This window comes from Vulpes vulpes, chromosome 9 (genome assembly GCF_048418805.1).
Source record: "Vulpes vulpes isolate BD-2025 chromosome 9, VulVul3, whole genome shotgun sequence".
NCBI classification, from domain to species: Eukaryota; Metazoa; Chordata; class Mammalia; order Carnivora; family Canidae; genus Vulpes; species Vulpes vulpes.
In genome coordinates, this window is record NC_132788.1 from 35,341,352 (window position 1) to 35,358,821 (window position 17,470).

At 35.0% G+C, this 17,470-nt stretch overlaps 1 protein-coding gene across 2 annotated transcripts in view; it reads right to left on the reverse strand.

Annotated features, from left to right (window-relative positions):
* XPO4 (exportin 4) overlaps positions 1–17,470 on the reverse strand; it is a 121,040-nt gene that overhangs the window by 63,052 nt on the left and 40,518 nt on the right. For both annotated transcript variants that reach the window (XM_072719808.1, XM_072719809.1), the window contains 2 exons: positions 7,096–7,212; positions 6,209–6,362 (listed from right to left, as the gene is read on the reverse strand). In XM_072719808.1, the coding sequence (XP_072575909.1) occupies positions 6,209–6,362; positions 7,096–7,212 (271 nt within the window). The remainder of the gene's footprint in view (positions 1–6,208; positions 6,363–7,095; positions 7,213–17,470) is intronic.

The following is a 17,470-nucleotide window of genomic DNA, read 5'->3' on the forward strand; positions in this document are numbered from 1 at the left end:
CACGTTCTTGCCCTAATTTTGAGTCTTCCCCTTTGGCAACAAACAAGTTCACCTCCCCAAAGTATAAAGTATAAAACCAAACCAAACTTTCAATTGTCTCAAACTGCCACTCCATTTCTCATAGTTCATGGTCCACGAAATACCAACACTTTCTACTTCAATTACCTATCACCATTCAATCACTGAAATGGCTTTTGTGCAATACCCCACGCACCCAGCACTCACACAAACAGACCTCCACATGACTTTTTGTGGCCTTCTATCCAATCCCCACCACCTTCCTTATCAGTAATAGAGCATGTCTACTACCTTTATTTTTTTGAAACAGTCATCTGTCTTTGCTTCCCAGGCTCCTTGCCTGGTCATTCCCTCTGCTTGTCTGAACTGCCCTGCTCAATCTCTTTTGCTTCTTCCTGGATCTTACTATTGCTGTACTCAAAAATTCTACTATTGATCTTCTCTCCTCTCTGAATGATCTTTCTCACTCTTTACTTCAATGACCTAGTAGGAGAAGTATCTCCCAAAACTTTATCCTTACCCTTAATTTCTCTCTACAACATTCTACTGACAGTAGGCAGTTGACCTGTGCAGCAAGATTTCTAACCCTTGGCATGACTGATATTTTTAAAACCTTGAGACTTAATTCACGTACCACACAATTTACTCATTGACAGTACAATTCAATGGTTTTTAGTATATTCAGAGTTAGGCAACCATCACCATGATAGAAAGTTTTCATCACTCAAAAAGAAGCCCCATGCACTTAAGCCATTACTTCCTATTTTCTTCCAGCCATCCCAACCATCCCAGCCCTCGGTAACCACTAATCTTTCTGTTTCCATAGATCTGCCTATCTGGAATTGTACACGTGGGTCTTTTGTGAATGACTTCTTTCACTTAGGATGTATGATGTTTCCAAGATTTACTCCTGCTGTTGCATGTATCAGTATCTGCATTCCTTTTTATTGATGAATAACAGTCTATAATGTGGGTAAACCACATTTATCCATTCATCAGTTGATGGCTACTTGGGTCATTTCCACTTTCTGCCTATTATAGAAAGTATACTGCTAAGTACATTCACATAAAAGCTTTTGTGTGGATCACTATTGACATTTTGGGCACAACTACTGCTTCTTGTGGGAGCTGTCCTGTGCATTTTAGGATGTCTAGCAGTACCCCTGGCCTCTAACCACCAGCTGACAGTAACACTCCCCTAATAGTGATAACCAAATATATCTCCAGCCACTGCGAAATGTCCCAAGTATACAAAATCACTCCAACTGAGAACCATTGCTGTAGAGTTCTTTTTCTTCAGTGAAACTGTGTATGTACATTAAAGATAATTGTAAAATATTATATGATAGCACTAAGACTCTTAAATATTAATAAATATCTAGATATTCAATCTGTGTATTCTTTTCACTAATACCTCTCTGCACATTCTAGCTCCACTGCTGAGTTAGCCTCAATTGGCTTTCTCGGTAACATTTTCAGTCATAATTTATACACTTCTCTGTAATAAACTTCCAAAAACTTCAGCAGCCAACTACACAAAATTTCCTTCCAGGCAATCTCATATATATTTTGGTCTACAATCTTATCCTTTATCAACAAATATTTATGTATATATAAGTTTGGAAGATGAGCATGCATATTTACTCACAGGTAATTTCTCCTATCAATCCTTTTGGCATTCCAAATTGATAATTAGGGCAATTAAGTTACATATTAACAGATATAGCTATCACTCAACACCATGACATATCTCAGGTACTTCCTAATCCCCCAGTCTCTTCTGCCTTTCCGATCAATAGTTAATTATCTGTTGGGATAACTGGATAAAAGAATTAAGCCTGATCACTATCCCACATCACACATAAAACTTAATTCAAAACGGATCAAAGTCTTCAATATAAGAAGCCAGTATTAGAAGAAGACACAGGCATAAATACAAATCTTCATGATCTTGGATCAGGCAATGATTTCTGAGATACGACAACAAAAGAAAAAATAAATAACTTGGACATCATCAAAATCCAAATTTTCTGTTTCAAAGGACATCAAAAAAAGTAAAATACACAGAAAAAAAAACTCACAGAAATGGAGGAAAATATTTGAAGATCATATTATCTGTTAAGGGACCTGTATCTAGAATACATAAGGAACTATTACAACTCAATTTTAAACAGACAAATAAACCAATAAAAAAATAGACAACAGATTTCAATAGCATTTTTCCGAAGAAGACACACAAATGGCCCACAACCACATAAGAAGATATTTAATACATTAACCATCACAGTAATGCAAATCAAAATCACAATGTGATACCACTTTATATGAAATAGGATGGCTATAAACGGACCGATAACAAGTGTTGCCCAGGATGTGGAGAAATTGGAAACCTCATATAATGCTGGTGAGAATGTAAAATGGTACAGCTAGTTTAGAAAACAGTTTGGCAATTCCTCAAAAGATTAAACACAGAGTTTCTATATGATCCAGCAATTCTACTCCATGGATATATCAGACAAATGAAATGTAAGTCCAAGCATGAACTTATAATGAATGTTCATAGAAGCAGCATTATTCATAGTAACCAAAAAGCTGAATTAACCCAACTGTCAGTGATCAATAAATAAAAATGTGGTATATCTTTACAAGAGAAAATTATATGTACGTAGAGACAGAAAGAGAGGAAAAATGAAATAAAGGGACAGAATATTTTCAACTGGTGAATCTTGATATTGGGGCACACACCAATTCTGTCAATTACTCTTGTAGTATCTCTGTATGTTTGGAATTATACCAAAATAAAAAGATGCAAAAGAGAAAGCACATAATAAAAAATTATGAATAGGGAATGACAGTGAAAATTTAAGACTGCCTCATTTAACACGATACCATTCTAAATGATCAAATGTATTTGATACAAAATACACATTTTACAAGGTCTATTAGCTATTCATTTATCTTAAAAGATAAATCATTTTTTAAAAAGCCAACCAGGGAACACCTGGGTGGCCCAGCAGTTTAGCGCCTGCCTTCCGCCAAGGGCGTCATCCTGGAGTCCCGGGATCAAGTCCCACGTCAGCATGGAGCCTGCTTCTCCCTCTGCCTGTGTCTCTGCCTCTCTCTGTGTGTCTTTCAATAAATAAATAAATAAAATTAAAAAAATAAAATAAAATAAAAATAAAAAGCCAACCATTTTATATTAACTAAGTTAAACTTGATTTATAGGCCCTCTTCAAGGTACAAAGCTAAGTAATTATCCAATTCCCTCCCCAATGATTAAATAGATCACCAAGAAATTGCCAAAATTAGAAATTATATCAGAACTGGGTTCTTTGAAACTGATTACCTTAATTACTGCTGAAAATACAGCTTAATTTTTTTAAAAGATTTTATTTATTTATTCACAAGAGATAAACAGAGAAGGCAGAGGGAGAAGCAGGCTCCCTATGGGGAACCTGATGCAGGACTTAATCCCAGGACCTTGGGATCACAACCTGAGTCAAAGGTAGACGCTCAACCACTAAGCCACCCAGGTGTTCCTAATATAGCTTAATTTAACTCCATTGTCATGCCTTTTCTCTTATACTTAAAGGAAGCAATACTGGACTGGAGTTCAGATAGCCAACAAATGGCTACTAGGCAAACATCTACGGTTAGATATGAATTCATCTCTAACCAATTCATCTCTCTATTCATCAAGTAGAATATCCAAAGGTCAACATCAAGATCTATTTTTGCTTAAACAAGGAATTATTTCTTTTGGGAACACTGTAGCTGTGCTTATTTTCAGATGACATGTTTTGCAAAGCTTTACCTAAATACATTATGAAAATATTTTATGTGTATGTATCTTTAAACAAACTTTGTTTCCAAACTCCCACAGCACTGTTTCCCTTTAAGAAACAGCCACTCTTCAGCCAACTACATTTTCCCCTAAAACAGAGATTTAAAATTGGCTCCAATATATGCAGTGTAACTTTTGTTGATTTTCCCTACATATATAATTAATGTTTTGATAGCTCCATATGGCCTGTTACTTTTTAAATCTGTCTCAAAGTTTTTCAACATCTTTTTTACTAACAAAAACTGGAGCAAAAATCATATTACAACACTCAAAGGGAAAATTCTTTAAAAAGCAAACCTAAGAAAATATGTGCCTTTTAACAACAACAAAAAAAACATACTGAAGATATAAAATTAATAACTAGTAGAAAGATGATTGGAGAGCAAGGATAAAAGCGGAAAAGTGATTAACATCCCTGCTGCCCCACAGAGCAACAGCTCACCATGATTGCCTTGGGGAAGAAAACTGGAGAAGTTAAGATCTGAGTCAGACTAAATGCCCTATACAGAACTTCAGTTTTCTACTACATGAATATATTACATTGAAAATAGAAGAAAGAGTTGTACCTCATCCCACTCAGCCCCTTTAAAATCCCACAATTTTACCAGCTAAAAATAGTAGGTAATTTCTAGTATGTGAATGCAGCAACTCTTGGCTCTGTTGGAATAAAGATGAGTCTCATCCTAAATCTCTGATATGGCTGAACATGTATTTTCTATTTGCTTGTCATCTGTCTTTTTTCTCCTAAATAGATTCCCTAGCTCCCCATACCCAGGCCCCCAAGAAAAGACTGATTAAAGACATGTACAACAGGTTTATATTAAATTTCCTCTATAATTAGATCAAGAAAAAAGAATGTGACACAGGTGGCTGATGAGCTTTTTTATTCAAATAAACTGTTAGAAGCTCAAAAAATAGCAGCTAACTCCTAAGTTTTTATTTTTATTTTTTAAAATATTTTATTTATTTATTCATGAGAGACAGAGAGAGAGAGACAGAGAGAGAGAGAGTCAGAGGGAGAAGCAGGCTCCATGCAGGGACCCTGACGTGGAGCTTGATCCCAGGCCTCCAGGATCATGCCCTGGGCCGAAGGTGGCGCTAAACCACTGAGGCACTCAGGCTGCCCCACTCCTAAGTTTTTAAATGTATTACTAAATTTAATTCATTCAACAATCCATATTCCCATTTTATATTTGGAAAAACTGAGACTCGGTGATGTTAATTTGCCTAACATCAGCTAAGAATTGAACCTAGATTTGTCTGATTCAACTATGATAAAAATGAAGAGACTCTAGATAGTATAGCTTTCAACCTATGAATAAGCAGCAAATGTTCTAGAAAAGCAAATCATAAACCTGAGGGACGCCTGGGTGGCTCAGCGGTTGAGCATCTGCCTTCAGCTCAGGTCATGATCCTGGAGTCCTGGGATGAAGTCCCACATCAGGTTCCCCACAGGGAGCCTGCTTCTCCCTCAGCCTGTGTCTCTACCTCTCTCTGTGTGTCTCTCATGAATAAATAAATAAAATCTCTAAAAAAAATCATAAACCTTAGAGTAAAAAATACAAAATTTTCAACTTTAATAACTGATTTTTTAAAAAGTAGATATATGTACCTATAATTTAACCCATTTAAACTTATTTTGGAATCCCTGGGTGGCTCAGCGGTTCAGCGCCTGCCTTTGCCCCAGGGCGTGATCCTAGAGTCCCGGGACTGAGTCCCGCTTCAGGCATGGAGCCTGCTTCTCCCTCTGCCTGTGTCTCTGCCTCTATGTCTATGAATAAATAAATAAAATCTTAAAAATAAATAAATAAATAACTTATTTTGTATTACTCATAATTAGCTAGAAATAAAAGTTTTACATTTTTATATTAAAAAAGGTCTTCAAAGAATAAACATACTACCTTACTATGCATACTTGAACAGTATCTTCATCCATAAAGATCAAATTAGAGAATGCCAAATTAGTCTTATGGAAAGTCAGCCAAAAAATCCAATGTAATCACATGTTACTTGGAGAAAATGATTTCGTTTCCTGACAAAAATTCACTTCCCACCTTCTTCCTTTTCCTTCCTAGGAACACTACTATTAGTCAGCAATAGCCCCATTATCTACTAAATGTTTCCATTTATTCGACTCTCTTCTGCAAAGTTGTAATGAAATTTTAAATCTTGTTAGTCCATTGAATTGTGTATTCTAAAACGAAAAAAATTAAATTTCATTTCTAAAAAAACTTACATTTTCTTTCAACATGCTTTACAAACCTACAGAGATAAAGTATTTTTAGCCAGAATTAAGTCATCTATGAAAATTACCACAAATAAACTATTTGGTTGTCAAAAGGATATAATTTGGAGGAAGAAAGTTCCAGCTCAAGACTTGATTGGCGAGTGCAAGGTAACGCTGAAATACCGAAGACATCTGAGCATTGAGGTTTTCCCGCCTGCTGAACTCCTGAAGAACTTCAACCGTTAACATGAAGATCTGACGAAGGTCTTCTTCCTATAATAAATCACACATATTAATCAAAAGCATATTCAAAATGTATTCCCATTTAAGAACTATAAAATGAAACAAAAACCTTAAAATTTTCAATAGAAAACACTACCTCTTTAAGAACATTTTCCATTTTTAGGCCTGCTCATAATTTATATTGCAGTATGCTTTCAAGTGACACTGGTTTGAATGAATACACCTACTGTAATATAAATGCTACTCCACAAAGAAGTTGAGTCTTTACAACTACTACAAAGCTGGAGGGGTCAGTTGCTTTTGCACAGAGCCCTCGGATTTAAGCCAATGCCTTCACATAACTTTACTTCAGAGCCAAACAATACATATGAGACAAAGAGCCCACACCATCTGCAATAACATTTTAAATACATGGCCCTCGTTGGCTCTCTGCCAGGCCTATTTTAAGGGCCAGCAAAATCCCACCAATTGAATTAGTTACATCTAAATGCAATAAGAACAAATAAATCATCTAAGGATCTTTGGAGGGGTATTTCCTTTTTGTTTAAAGACTAGAATTAAACAAGAAATCTAAAATTGTCAACTATGTTCACCAAATCTTCAGCCTATGCTATCTTTTAATTTTTACTAAATGCTATGAAATCACAATACAACTCTTCAAGTACAGGCCATCATTCAACTAGATAAAATAAATGTTCTCACTCCATCAGAAATAGATTGTATAAAAAGTAAACAATCTAATAAAACATAAAAATATCAATACCTGAAAAACTCTTTTGCAGTTACCATGGAATTCCATACTGAGTCCAATGTTGCTAGTTTTACTTGAACTTGAGAATTCACTCAATAGTGCAGTTAGAATGGAACAGGCCAGAGTTTGCTGTAATTATTTGATAAGAAAAAACTATAAGGCATTTTTTTCCAGTGCTTCGCTTCAATACAGTATTTGTTCAAAGGACATTTTCTATCTTCAGATCTTTCATTATATCTTTAGATCTTATAACTACCAGTCAGAAAACTAGATATGACAAAGTAAAGACTGGCTCTTCTAAGTAGCCTAGTAATTATAAATAGTACTTCCTCAATTTCAGTGATACAAATCCATCTAAGACTTAAACTCAGGACACATACCTACTCAAACATAGAGTGCAAATGACATTTCAAGATAATGTTGAATGTATTATTTCATTTACTTCATACAACAATCCATATCCCCATTTTACATTTTAACGAGTTTTTTTTGTTTTTTTTGTTTTTACAAGTGAGATTTAAAGAGGGTAAGTAGGGCAGCCCGGGTGGCTCAGCGGTTCAGCGCTGCTTTAAGTCCAGGGCCTGATCCTGGAAACCCGGGATCGAGTCCCACGTCAGGCTCCCTGCATGGAGCCTGCTTCTCCCTCTGCCTGTCTTTTTCTCTCTCATAAATAAATAAAATATTTATAAATAAATAAATAAAGTAAGTAAGTAAGTAAGTAAGTATGTATGTATGTATTTAAGGCCAGCTGAGATTTGAATACAGGTTTGTCTGGCTCTATGTTCTCAGGTTTATAAAGTGTATTTCCAAGCAGATGAAAAGTGAAAACGGAGTTTATAGCATCCAAAACATCAACCAGGTAATTCTCCAAAGTTTTTTAAATTGAAAATGAAGATTTTCCTTCTTAATGGCTCTATCCAACAGGCTCCTAACATCAGCTTACTGCTTTTACTCACAGACTAGAGTCAAGGTGCCAAGGATGGAGAGGATACAAATTATTTTGGCAAGTTTCCAGGGGTTAAACAGAAATATGCACACTACCTCTAAACAACGGAAAGATTAAAGTCAAGATGATACTATTTATGCAAGCTTATACAACAGCTGAGCACAGTCATACCCACCCACCAACTGCAACATCTTTGTTCAGAAATGCTTCTGATGTTAGTACCTTGACCTTACAGATGCTTATCTTGGCAAATCTTAGCAAATATACATAAAATTAAATTCCCAAAGAATGGCATGAGTTAATATTTGCTGAAGCTGAAGGATGGCCAATATACTATATGTCTGTATTTGCATATGCCTGAAACTTTCCTCTAAAAATTGTAAAAAAAAAGAATTAAATTATTTGCCTCCTAATCTCAATTAAAATAAGCATGGCTGTATAATCAATATTTATGGGTGGTACACCAGCGCATACATTCAAGCTGTTTCTTACACTTTGCCATACCAGGAAACCCTAACAATAGAGAATATATGCCAGTTCCTTCAGGAATCTGGGGGTATAGATCAAGCTGCCTTCATCAATGGTAAAAGTACTTTTAATATGCCTGGTTTAGTTTAAACACACACATGCACGCATGCACACTCTCAAACACGCACTCACCTTTTGTAGTTTTACTTTAAAATATACATTTCTTTTAATATAAAAATGTCCCCCCTTCCCCAAATCATTGTACAAGTTTAACTACCTTTGCATGATCCCAACCACATGGAGGAAGAAACCTAGACTGAGAAACCAAGCACTAAAGAGAAACCTCTTACAGAGAAAATAGTCTGTTGCATACTCACCTCATTGTATACATTAACAGGATCTTAATAACTCACTAGTAGAATCCCTTCATTTTTTTTAAGTTAAGAAAATCATAGTTTAAAAAATAGCTTTCTTTTAAAATGGTGATTAATGATCCAACAATCAAAACCTCACAGATACATTTAAATAATCCTGGGACCAACTATGAACAGAGTTTTTAACATATCTAAGCTTTAGTGGGGAAAGTAGCTATTAAATTCAAATTAATAAAATTCAAAGCAAAAAAACACACAGAGATCTAACACAATATATTACAAGATCCTCTTATTCTGGAAACATTTTATAGCATCCCATATTTTATGTCTTTTAACCTTGGCTCCTCTTACATCCTTTCTAAATAAGACTTCAGTGAATAGAATATTATGAACTGAGAAGCTCTCACTAAACACAAATTAATCATTCTTACAAATAAACTATTATCTGTAATAGTTTTACAAAAGTAATTTACAAATTCCCACAAACTATTAGTGTCAACCTCTATTCAACACAAAATGGCGTATTTTAAAACTATGAGCACATTCAAATTTTCAATAACACAACTCTAATTAATGAAACATGTACTCACAATGAAGCTTTATTTTTATGTGAAATAAACATTTCCTAAGAATACATGCATGTGTTTGAATCAAGATTAAAAAAAAAAAAAGAAGAAAAGATAAAAATCCTTCCTTAAGAAGGCGCCACATCCAGCGTGGAGCCCCATGGGAAGCCTGAACTCACCACCCTGAGACCAAGAGTCAGATGCTTAACCGACTGAGCCACCCAGGTGCCCCAAAAAGAATTTTTAGAAATAAAAGTCTCCTTTAACTCCAAACTTCATCACACAAACAAGGAGCCTAGGAAGATGGGATGGCTTCATGAGCAGCAATAGGGATTACCTCTCCAAAACAGCAAACTTTCACATTATTGAAGTAAAATTCACCCATAAAGCAAAGTACATTCTTAACACATGATAATTAAGAACAAAGCACAGTCTAAAAATATAGACTCAGTTTTCTGAACATAAGAATATTTTGTTTTTAATTTTTTCCTATAAAATATCTTAATCTTAGAAAAACCATAAAATACAGAAAAGCACAAAGAAAACTGCCCACAATCCTACTATCCACAGGTTATTACTGTGAATATCTGCCCAGTTTTCTAATTTTTTAATACATAGGTATACATCATTTATATATCATTACTATCACTTATATGTAGTTTTGCATTCTTTTTTCCACTTTATACTTATGAAATGAGACAAAGTTATTTCTTCTCAAATTACTATGTGAAGAAATACATAGAAATATATTAATCACGCAGCATAGTAACAAGTATTATCAGAAACCAAATATTCCAGTATTAACCTACCTAAAACTATCAGCTTTAAAAGAACTAAAATTCAGCAAGATAGTCTCATCATTAAAAGGTATCAGCTTAACTGCTCCTTAATTTGGAATCCCTGTAAGGATTTGAGATTAACATTATAAACATTCAATATACCATATCACCAGGGTTCAAAGGTACCTAATTAATAGAAATTCCTCAAGAATGATGACTAATTAAGCAGTGATTATACAGTAAGAGAGCAAAGCACTTCTACACATATCAACACAATATTTCTCCCTATTCACAGATCACGTATCACATTGTGGCCAGGACTCATCTCCCAACATGTTTACTCATTTCTGGTATTTGATTATCAATTAAATCTCATTAAAAAATCAAGTTACCTTCATAGTAGATGCAGTGCACTGCTGAAGGTAACTAAGAAAGCAAGCCAAAAGTGAAATCCTACAGGGAAAAGACAATAGCTCCTTCTCAGGACAAAGAAGAAAGGGAGGGAAAAGCATCAAATCTGCCTCTGACAGATCATAAGTTTTTGTTTTTCTTACCCTTGTAGAAGGTTCCTGTCTGCTTGTTTCAGACTTTCAGGTCTCAATGGTTATCCCAAGTGTATTACCTCTTAACTCCCCCTCTACTGATCAGTACCTTCAAGTGCTGCCTCTTTGCCCTTTGTCACATAGTCAGGGCTAGATATTATTTCTGTAGTAGGCTCTGATACTTAAGAGGGCCAGAAACAAAATCTGTTGTAAATAATTGAGAGTGGTGAATTTCAACGAAATCAGATCAAAGTTAACTGATAAGTAGTATACTATAAGACTGTCATTCTAAGTTAACAGTGATTAAACCAGCATAAAATACCATTAGTACAAATCTTAGAAGTATTAGAGGTTAACATAACAATGCTTCATTTATCCAAGATCATAGAAAATTAAGTTAATATCCAAATGCAATCAGCAAACATTTTTAATGCAACTTCCTTCATGTGAATTTTTCCAAATGAATTATTTCTAAGGCAATTATTGTATGATATTGTAAAAAAGTGAATACTTGGAATCTACTGAAACATATGAGGTTTTACACCCTTTGACAAAGGCACCAGAGCTCAATCTTTTTGATTTATGTTTGCTTCAGTTTTTCTCAACCATCCTTTGTTGGTGTCTATCACTCATTGCTGTTGGCAATCTGACTACACTAACAAGTAGCTCTAAATCAATTTTTATTTGCAACAAGTTAGAAACCAAATATTAAAACTATGTCCAAACTAAATTCTAAATTACTCTACAGGACTCTTACAAGTGGCTAATACAAGAATCTTATTGTTTTGACAGAGGAGTCAGAAAACCTGGGTTCTAAGAGATATACCACTTCAGGTAATTAATTGAGGGCAAATCACTTCATCTATCCTGGCCTCAATTTTCTCATCTATAGAAAGGGTTAACAACCTTTTTTTTAATTCATAGATCTGTCCAAATGTTCAAATTAGATGTGTGTAAAAGTATTATGTATATAGGTGGCAGCTTATGATCTGATAAGGTAAGATGACAACAGTATTTTTATCATTATTAACAACAACAATCTATTTTAGATTTTTTGGTCCCATTTCTTGACTATTATCTACATTCCATCAAATTAAAATCACAAGATCACTTATCAGTTAAAAAAAGAAAGCTACAACTAAAGCATCATTAAAGCAATATAGCAGATGCTCAGTAAATCTTAGCTGGATTAACGAATCAACATTTACATCTGTGACTAACATCATACTAACAAAAAGCAAGTGGAAAATGCATACATGGTGTGTTCACTATTTTTTAGCAGTTGATACATTTCAAAAAGAAAATTTAAATATGTAAAACAAATAGAAAATTCAATGAGGTCTCAAGGTTATAAATGAGTTTTAATGTTTTCTTTCACTGAAGTACTAAAAACTCACAAGTTAATTCACTAACAACGTAAATAACTGCTGTCTTCACATTACAAGTCCTACAGCAGCGTTCTCATTTCTAGTGAAAGCCATTAATTTCATGATAGTGAAAAATACCCTTTGAGAGCTTGCCTTACTCACCAGCTTACTGTCCTAAGCACAAGATATTCAAACACTAACTCCAGCTGACAAAATAAAATACTCTTGCTCAGAGAGAGGATTGTCTCTTATAATAGCCTGGCTCTTACCCCAGGAGATTTATTACCAAGAATAAACTTTATGAAAGGTTGCCATACATAAAGCAGACTTCCAGCTGCTCTTCTAAGCAAACATCAATGAGACTTGTGATAAGAGAGATTAGGTTGGCTATCACATCCAGGGGCAGCACTGCTGTAGACAAGTGAATTTCTCACCCACTTCTCTCTAGCATGGCAAAGAGGAAGACAGGAGGCTTAAACGCTAAATTAAACAGCTTTAAAAGTGACTTAATATATGCCTACTACTTTCAAAGGAAATAAACATGAAACAGATGAAAAATTTAGCTTAAATATTAATTTAAAATAAAAAATTTAGCTAATTTCCTTAGGAAGTAAAGTATCTATGTCTATCCCTTTCAAATTAGTAGAGTGGGTCTGATACTATTACAAACAGATGAAGTAACCACAGCAACCTTTATAACCACAGAAGGAAAACAGCCTGTCTACAAAGATATGCATGAAACAACTTATCATTTAATAACTGTACAAACACAACTATACTGAGAATACATCATGATACCTGGAAAATGGACTGTATTCAAAAAAAATACAATCTCCTTAGGAAATGCTTTATGAATTAGATATTTTTCCATAAAACTATCTGTAAACAACTATAAGAAACTTTTTTTTAAAGATTTTATGTATTTATTCATGAGAGACACAAAGAGAGAGGCAGAGACATAGGTAGAGGGAGAAGCAGGCTCCCTGAAGGGAGCCAGATGTGGGACTCAATCCCAGGACTCCAGGATCACGCCCTGAGCCTAAGGCAGACGCTTAACCACTGAGCCACCCAGGAGTCCCTATAAGAAACTTTTATTTTTTAAAAGATTTTATTTATTTATTCATGAGATACAGAGAGAGAGAGACAGAAAGAGAGAGAGAGAGGCACAGAGACACAGGCAGAGGGAGAAGCAGGCTCCAAGCAGGGAACCCATGTGGGACTCAATTCCAGGTCTCCAGGATCATGCCCTGGGCTGAAGGCGGCGCTAAACCGCTGAGCCACCTGGGCTGCTCAACTTCTTAAAGTATTTAAAGGAAAGTCATCATGTTGGTTACCAGTATTTTTTTTCTAAATACACAATTAGTTTCCACTCAAGAATAAAAGCATAAATACTTTCTTCTGATTTCTATACTTAAAATCCTACTTGACAGAAAAAGAGATGACGTATATGTCCCAAAGTTCTATATATAAGCAAAGGAGTGTTAAACTACTAGGAAGAAAAAACACACATTTGTTGAATGCTGACTAAATGTATTTAATACTGTCTTTTCTCATCTGGGAAGCCCCAGAAATGGACATTATGATGTTTTGTTTTGTTTTTTTTTTTACAAACATTATTAGTAAATCCGGTCCTAGAGATGGTAAATAATTTGTACAAGGTAGTAAGGTAGTAAATGGCTGAGCTGCGATTTAAGCCTAAATGTGAATCCAAAATCAGAATCAGTGTTCTATTACACCATATTGCCCCTAAGCTTATTTGAACATGTACTTTAGTACAAGGGAATGCACCACCAAAAAATATAAAAAGGAAGTGGGAAAGCCAGACTACATACAGTTTCTGACCAGTGAAGGTTGATGGAAGAAGTATGACGAGTTAGTAAAACATAATAATTCATGAGATCAACTCATCTATAAAAAATCACCAGTTATCTCTTCTTTTCAAATAGCTGTTAAATTTACTCTTATAAAGTTTCAGTGTTCTGATTTTATCATGCTAGTATATCCTCCCTCCCGCTGATATTCTTGTCTCTGAGATTACGAAAATCTTAAGTAAATTCTTATAGCATTGCCACAAATTCTTAACAATCTCAGAAGGAAATAAAGAGAGAAGAAAATGTTTTACTGGTCTGTAACTCATTTTTTTTAGAGTTGCCAAATGAGCTAGGTTCACTGCCAGGCAAGGACAAATAGGGATGGCCACACGGTGGCAGGGTGGGTATTTAACTTGCCATATAAATGTAAGAGTACTTTTCTAGTTTTTTTTTTTTTTACTTTTCTAGTTTAATGTTCAGTGTAGTCACCAAAGTAAATTCATCCAGCAATCGAGAAATTAAATTCTACTTCCCACTACTGACTGCCTACTACTATAAAAGTTCTTAACCCTGTTAGTAGAAATTCAACTTAAAAAAACAAAAAAACTTTGTTTTGGAGTATTTCATGAGGATATTAAACTTATCCACTATTCTCAGAGTATATATACACTGTGAATAAAGCAAAATCTTCTCTAACTAAACAGTTACATCTGTTCCAATCATTCTTAGAACATGAGTTATTTCAGTAGCTCAAAAAGATCCAAATGCCAGGTTGGATTGGGACTATACTTTTTGTGGTGGGTCAAATTACCCAAGGGGAAAGAAAGAGAAGAAGACAATTCCCAAGAATGTGTTCATTCCTGAGAGGCAAGGGACTCCTGATCCTGTGCCTTCGGTATCTGGAGCCAAGAAGCTACTTGTGGGAGATGAGGCCAGGCCACAGAGATTCTACCTTAATATTGAAATCCCAGCTGACATGATCGCCAAACCAACAAGGGAAAAAGCATTAGTCATAAACATAGAGATACTAGAATTACTAGTTAATATTCTAAAGTTTAAATCCTGGTCAATCACAATGAGCTGGACTCCTTTACTGCAGATTAGCAAATGAAAACAGTATGTCTCAAGTAGAATCTAAAATATGAAAAATAACTTGATTCAGAGCAGCAGAGGCTAGGATAACATTTTTAAGTAGCAGCCTCAGTTCCAAAACTTCTGTACTTTTTTTTCTTTCAAATTTTTATTTAAATTCTATTTACTTAACATATAGTGCAATAATATTGGTTTCAGGAGTAGAATTCACTGATTCCTCACTTAAATATAACACCCAGTGCTCATCATAAACACATGCCCTCCTTAGTACTCATCACCCACTTAGCCCATCTCCCACACAATCTCCCTCCATCAATCCTCATTTCTCTATTGTTAAGAGTCTCTTATGGTTTGCTTCCGTCTCTTTTTTCCTCCCTTCCCATATGTCCATCTATTTTGTTTCCTAAATTACAAGTGAAATCATGTAAGTGAAACCTTTCTCTGACGTATTCTGCTCAGCATAATATACTCTAGCTCCATCCATGTTGCTGCAAATGACAAGATTTCATTCTTTTTGAGGCTGAGTAATATACCGTTGTATGTATATATACACACATACCACATCTTCTTAATCTATTTGTCAAACGATGGACACTTGGGCTCTTTCTATAGTTTGGCTATTGTAGACAACACTGCTATAAACATCATAGTGCAGGTACCCCTTCCCTACCACCTCTGGCTAGTTATAGTCTCCACTTGTTTTTCCTTCAAACATCAATTGACAGCCACCATTGGATTGCACACATGGCCATTAGTTGGGCAACGAATATTAACAAACATTGCATATAACAAGATTATCATTACACAACTAATGTAGGCAACTCTGAGGCATCAGCATGACAAGAGCAAAGCTCATCATCAGAAATGGAGACCATGTGTACCAACAGAGACTGGTAAAGTATAAAGATTAACCTAAGTAAAAAGCAGCATCCCAATCATTTTTATCCAAAAATTTTAAATAGAATCTTGAGGATTATTTTCGAGAGCTTCTCACTACATAAAACAAAGCCAAAATGACTCATAAAATGCAATGATTCAAACATGCACATTTTTGAAGCTGTCAGTTTTGTGTAAACAATTAAACTTTCCAATACCAAGATTAAGTGAAAACAAATATAAAATGAGACTTTTGGATTATCAAAGTCTCTAAAACTGCACTGTCCAATATGGTTGCCACAAACTATACGTAACTATTGAATTTCAATTAAGAAAAAATAAAAACTCAGTTCCTCAGTCACACCAGCCACATTTCAAATGCTCAAAGCCACACATGTCTGGTGTAGCGGCTACATACTGAAGTACAGATCCAGAACATTTGCATCAACACAGTTCTATTGGAGAGCAGTACTCTTGATCAAAAATTGTTCTATATCTATACTGTGGTGGCAGTTCATACATAACTGTCACAATTCATAGACGTGTACATCTTAAATGGATACAGTAACACAAGTAAATTATTCCTCAATAAAGTTGATAAGGAAAAAAGAGAATAGATAAACGACCACTGGTGTATTCCAAAGGAAAAATAAAACATACTTCGGGTATGTAGAGGAAGTTCTAAAGTCCTGACAACTTGCTTATGCAGTCCTTTAGTTGAGACCCTGGTACATCACACTGGGGATCCAAGCCAGTCAGGGACAGATGGCTAAGGCAAAGAGGAGAGTATGCATCTGCCTACGGTAAGAGATTGAGGGGCAGGAGATCCAAGATACTATGGAAAGTAAGGCACAATGTGTAGAGCCCTCCAGAAATGTACCTCCATCCTAATCTCAAACCATCAAATTATTAAAATCTATTCACTGAGGGGCCACTGAAGATGTAAAGTAATTCAAAAGGAGCTGTAAGGTGCATAGCCTCACCTAGGTATCTTCCAAATGATTAAAGAAATTGGTATAATGAAAAAACTATCCAAAATATTTTAAGATTTAATACCTGAAAATCAGAAGAGCCAGGTATTAACAATCCCAATTCCTTCACAATACCCTTCAGCTGATAATAGTCAAAAGTTCTAACCAAGGATCATAGCTGATCACTAACACCAACTCCAATCCTTCTGCCTCTGACAGAATGGCTACCACCAATCACTCTCTAGGCATGACTAGTTCTCAAAAGGTAGACAAGACACTGAAAGGGGCAAAAACAGGTTCCCCATAGTAATTTGATCAAAAACAAGGGTTCTCAAATTTCTTCAGTTATCACCTAGCGGCCAAAATATACCTCAACCCATTAGTATAGCAACAAATAATTTTTGTTACATTACATGTCACTTTATATTTTATTCAAACATTTCTATTATCAATAGTAGTTATCAGTTTATTAAATGAGGGAAAATGCTCAATATAAAAGAAATGTTTAAGAATATTACAGTGTATTAGCTTATAGTATTTTATACAATTAAAATGATGATTATGAACACTGGCAATGTGTAAAAACAAAATCAAA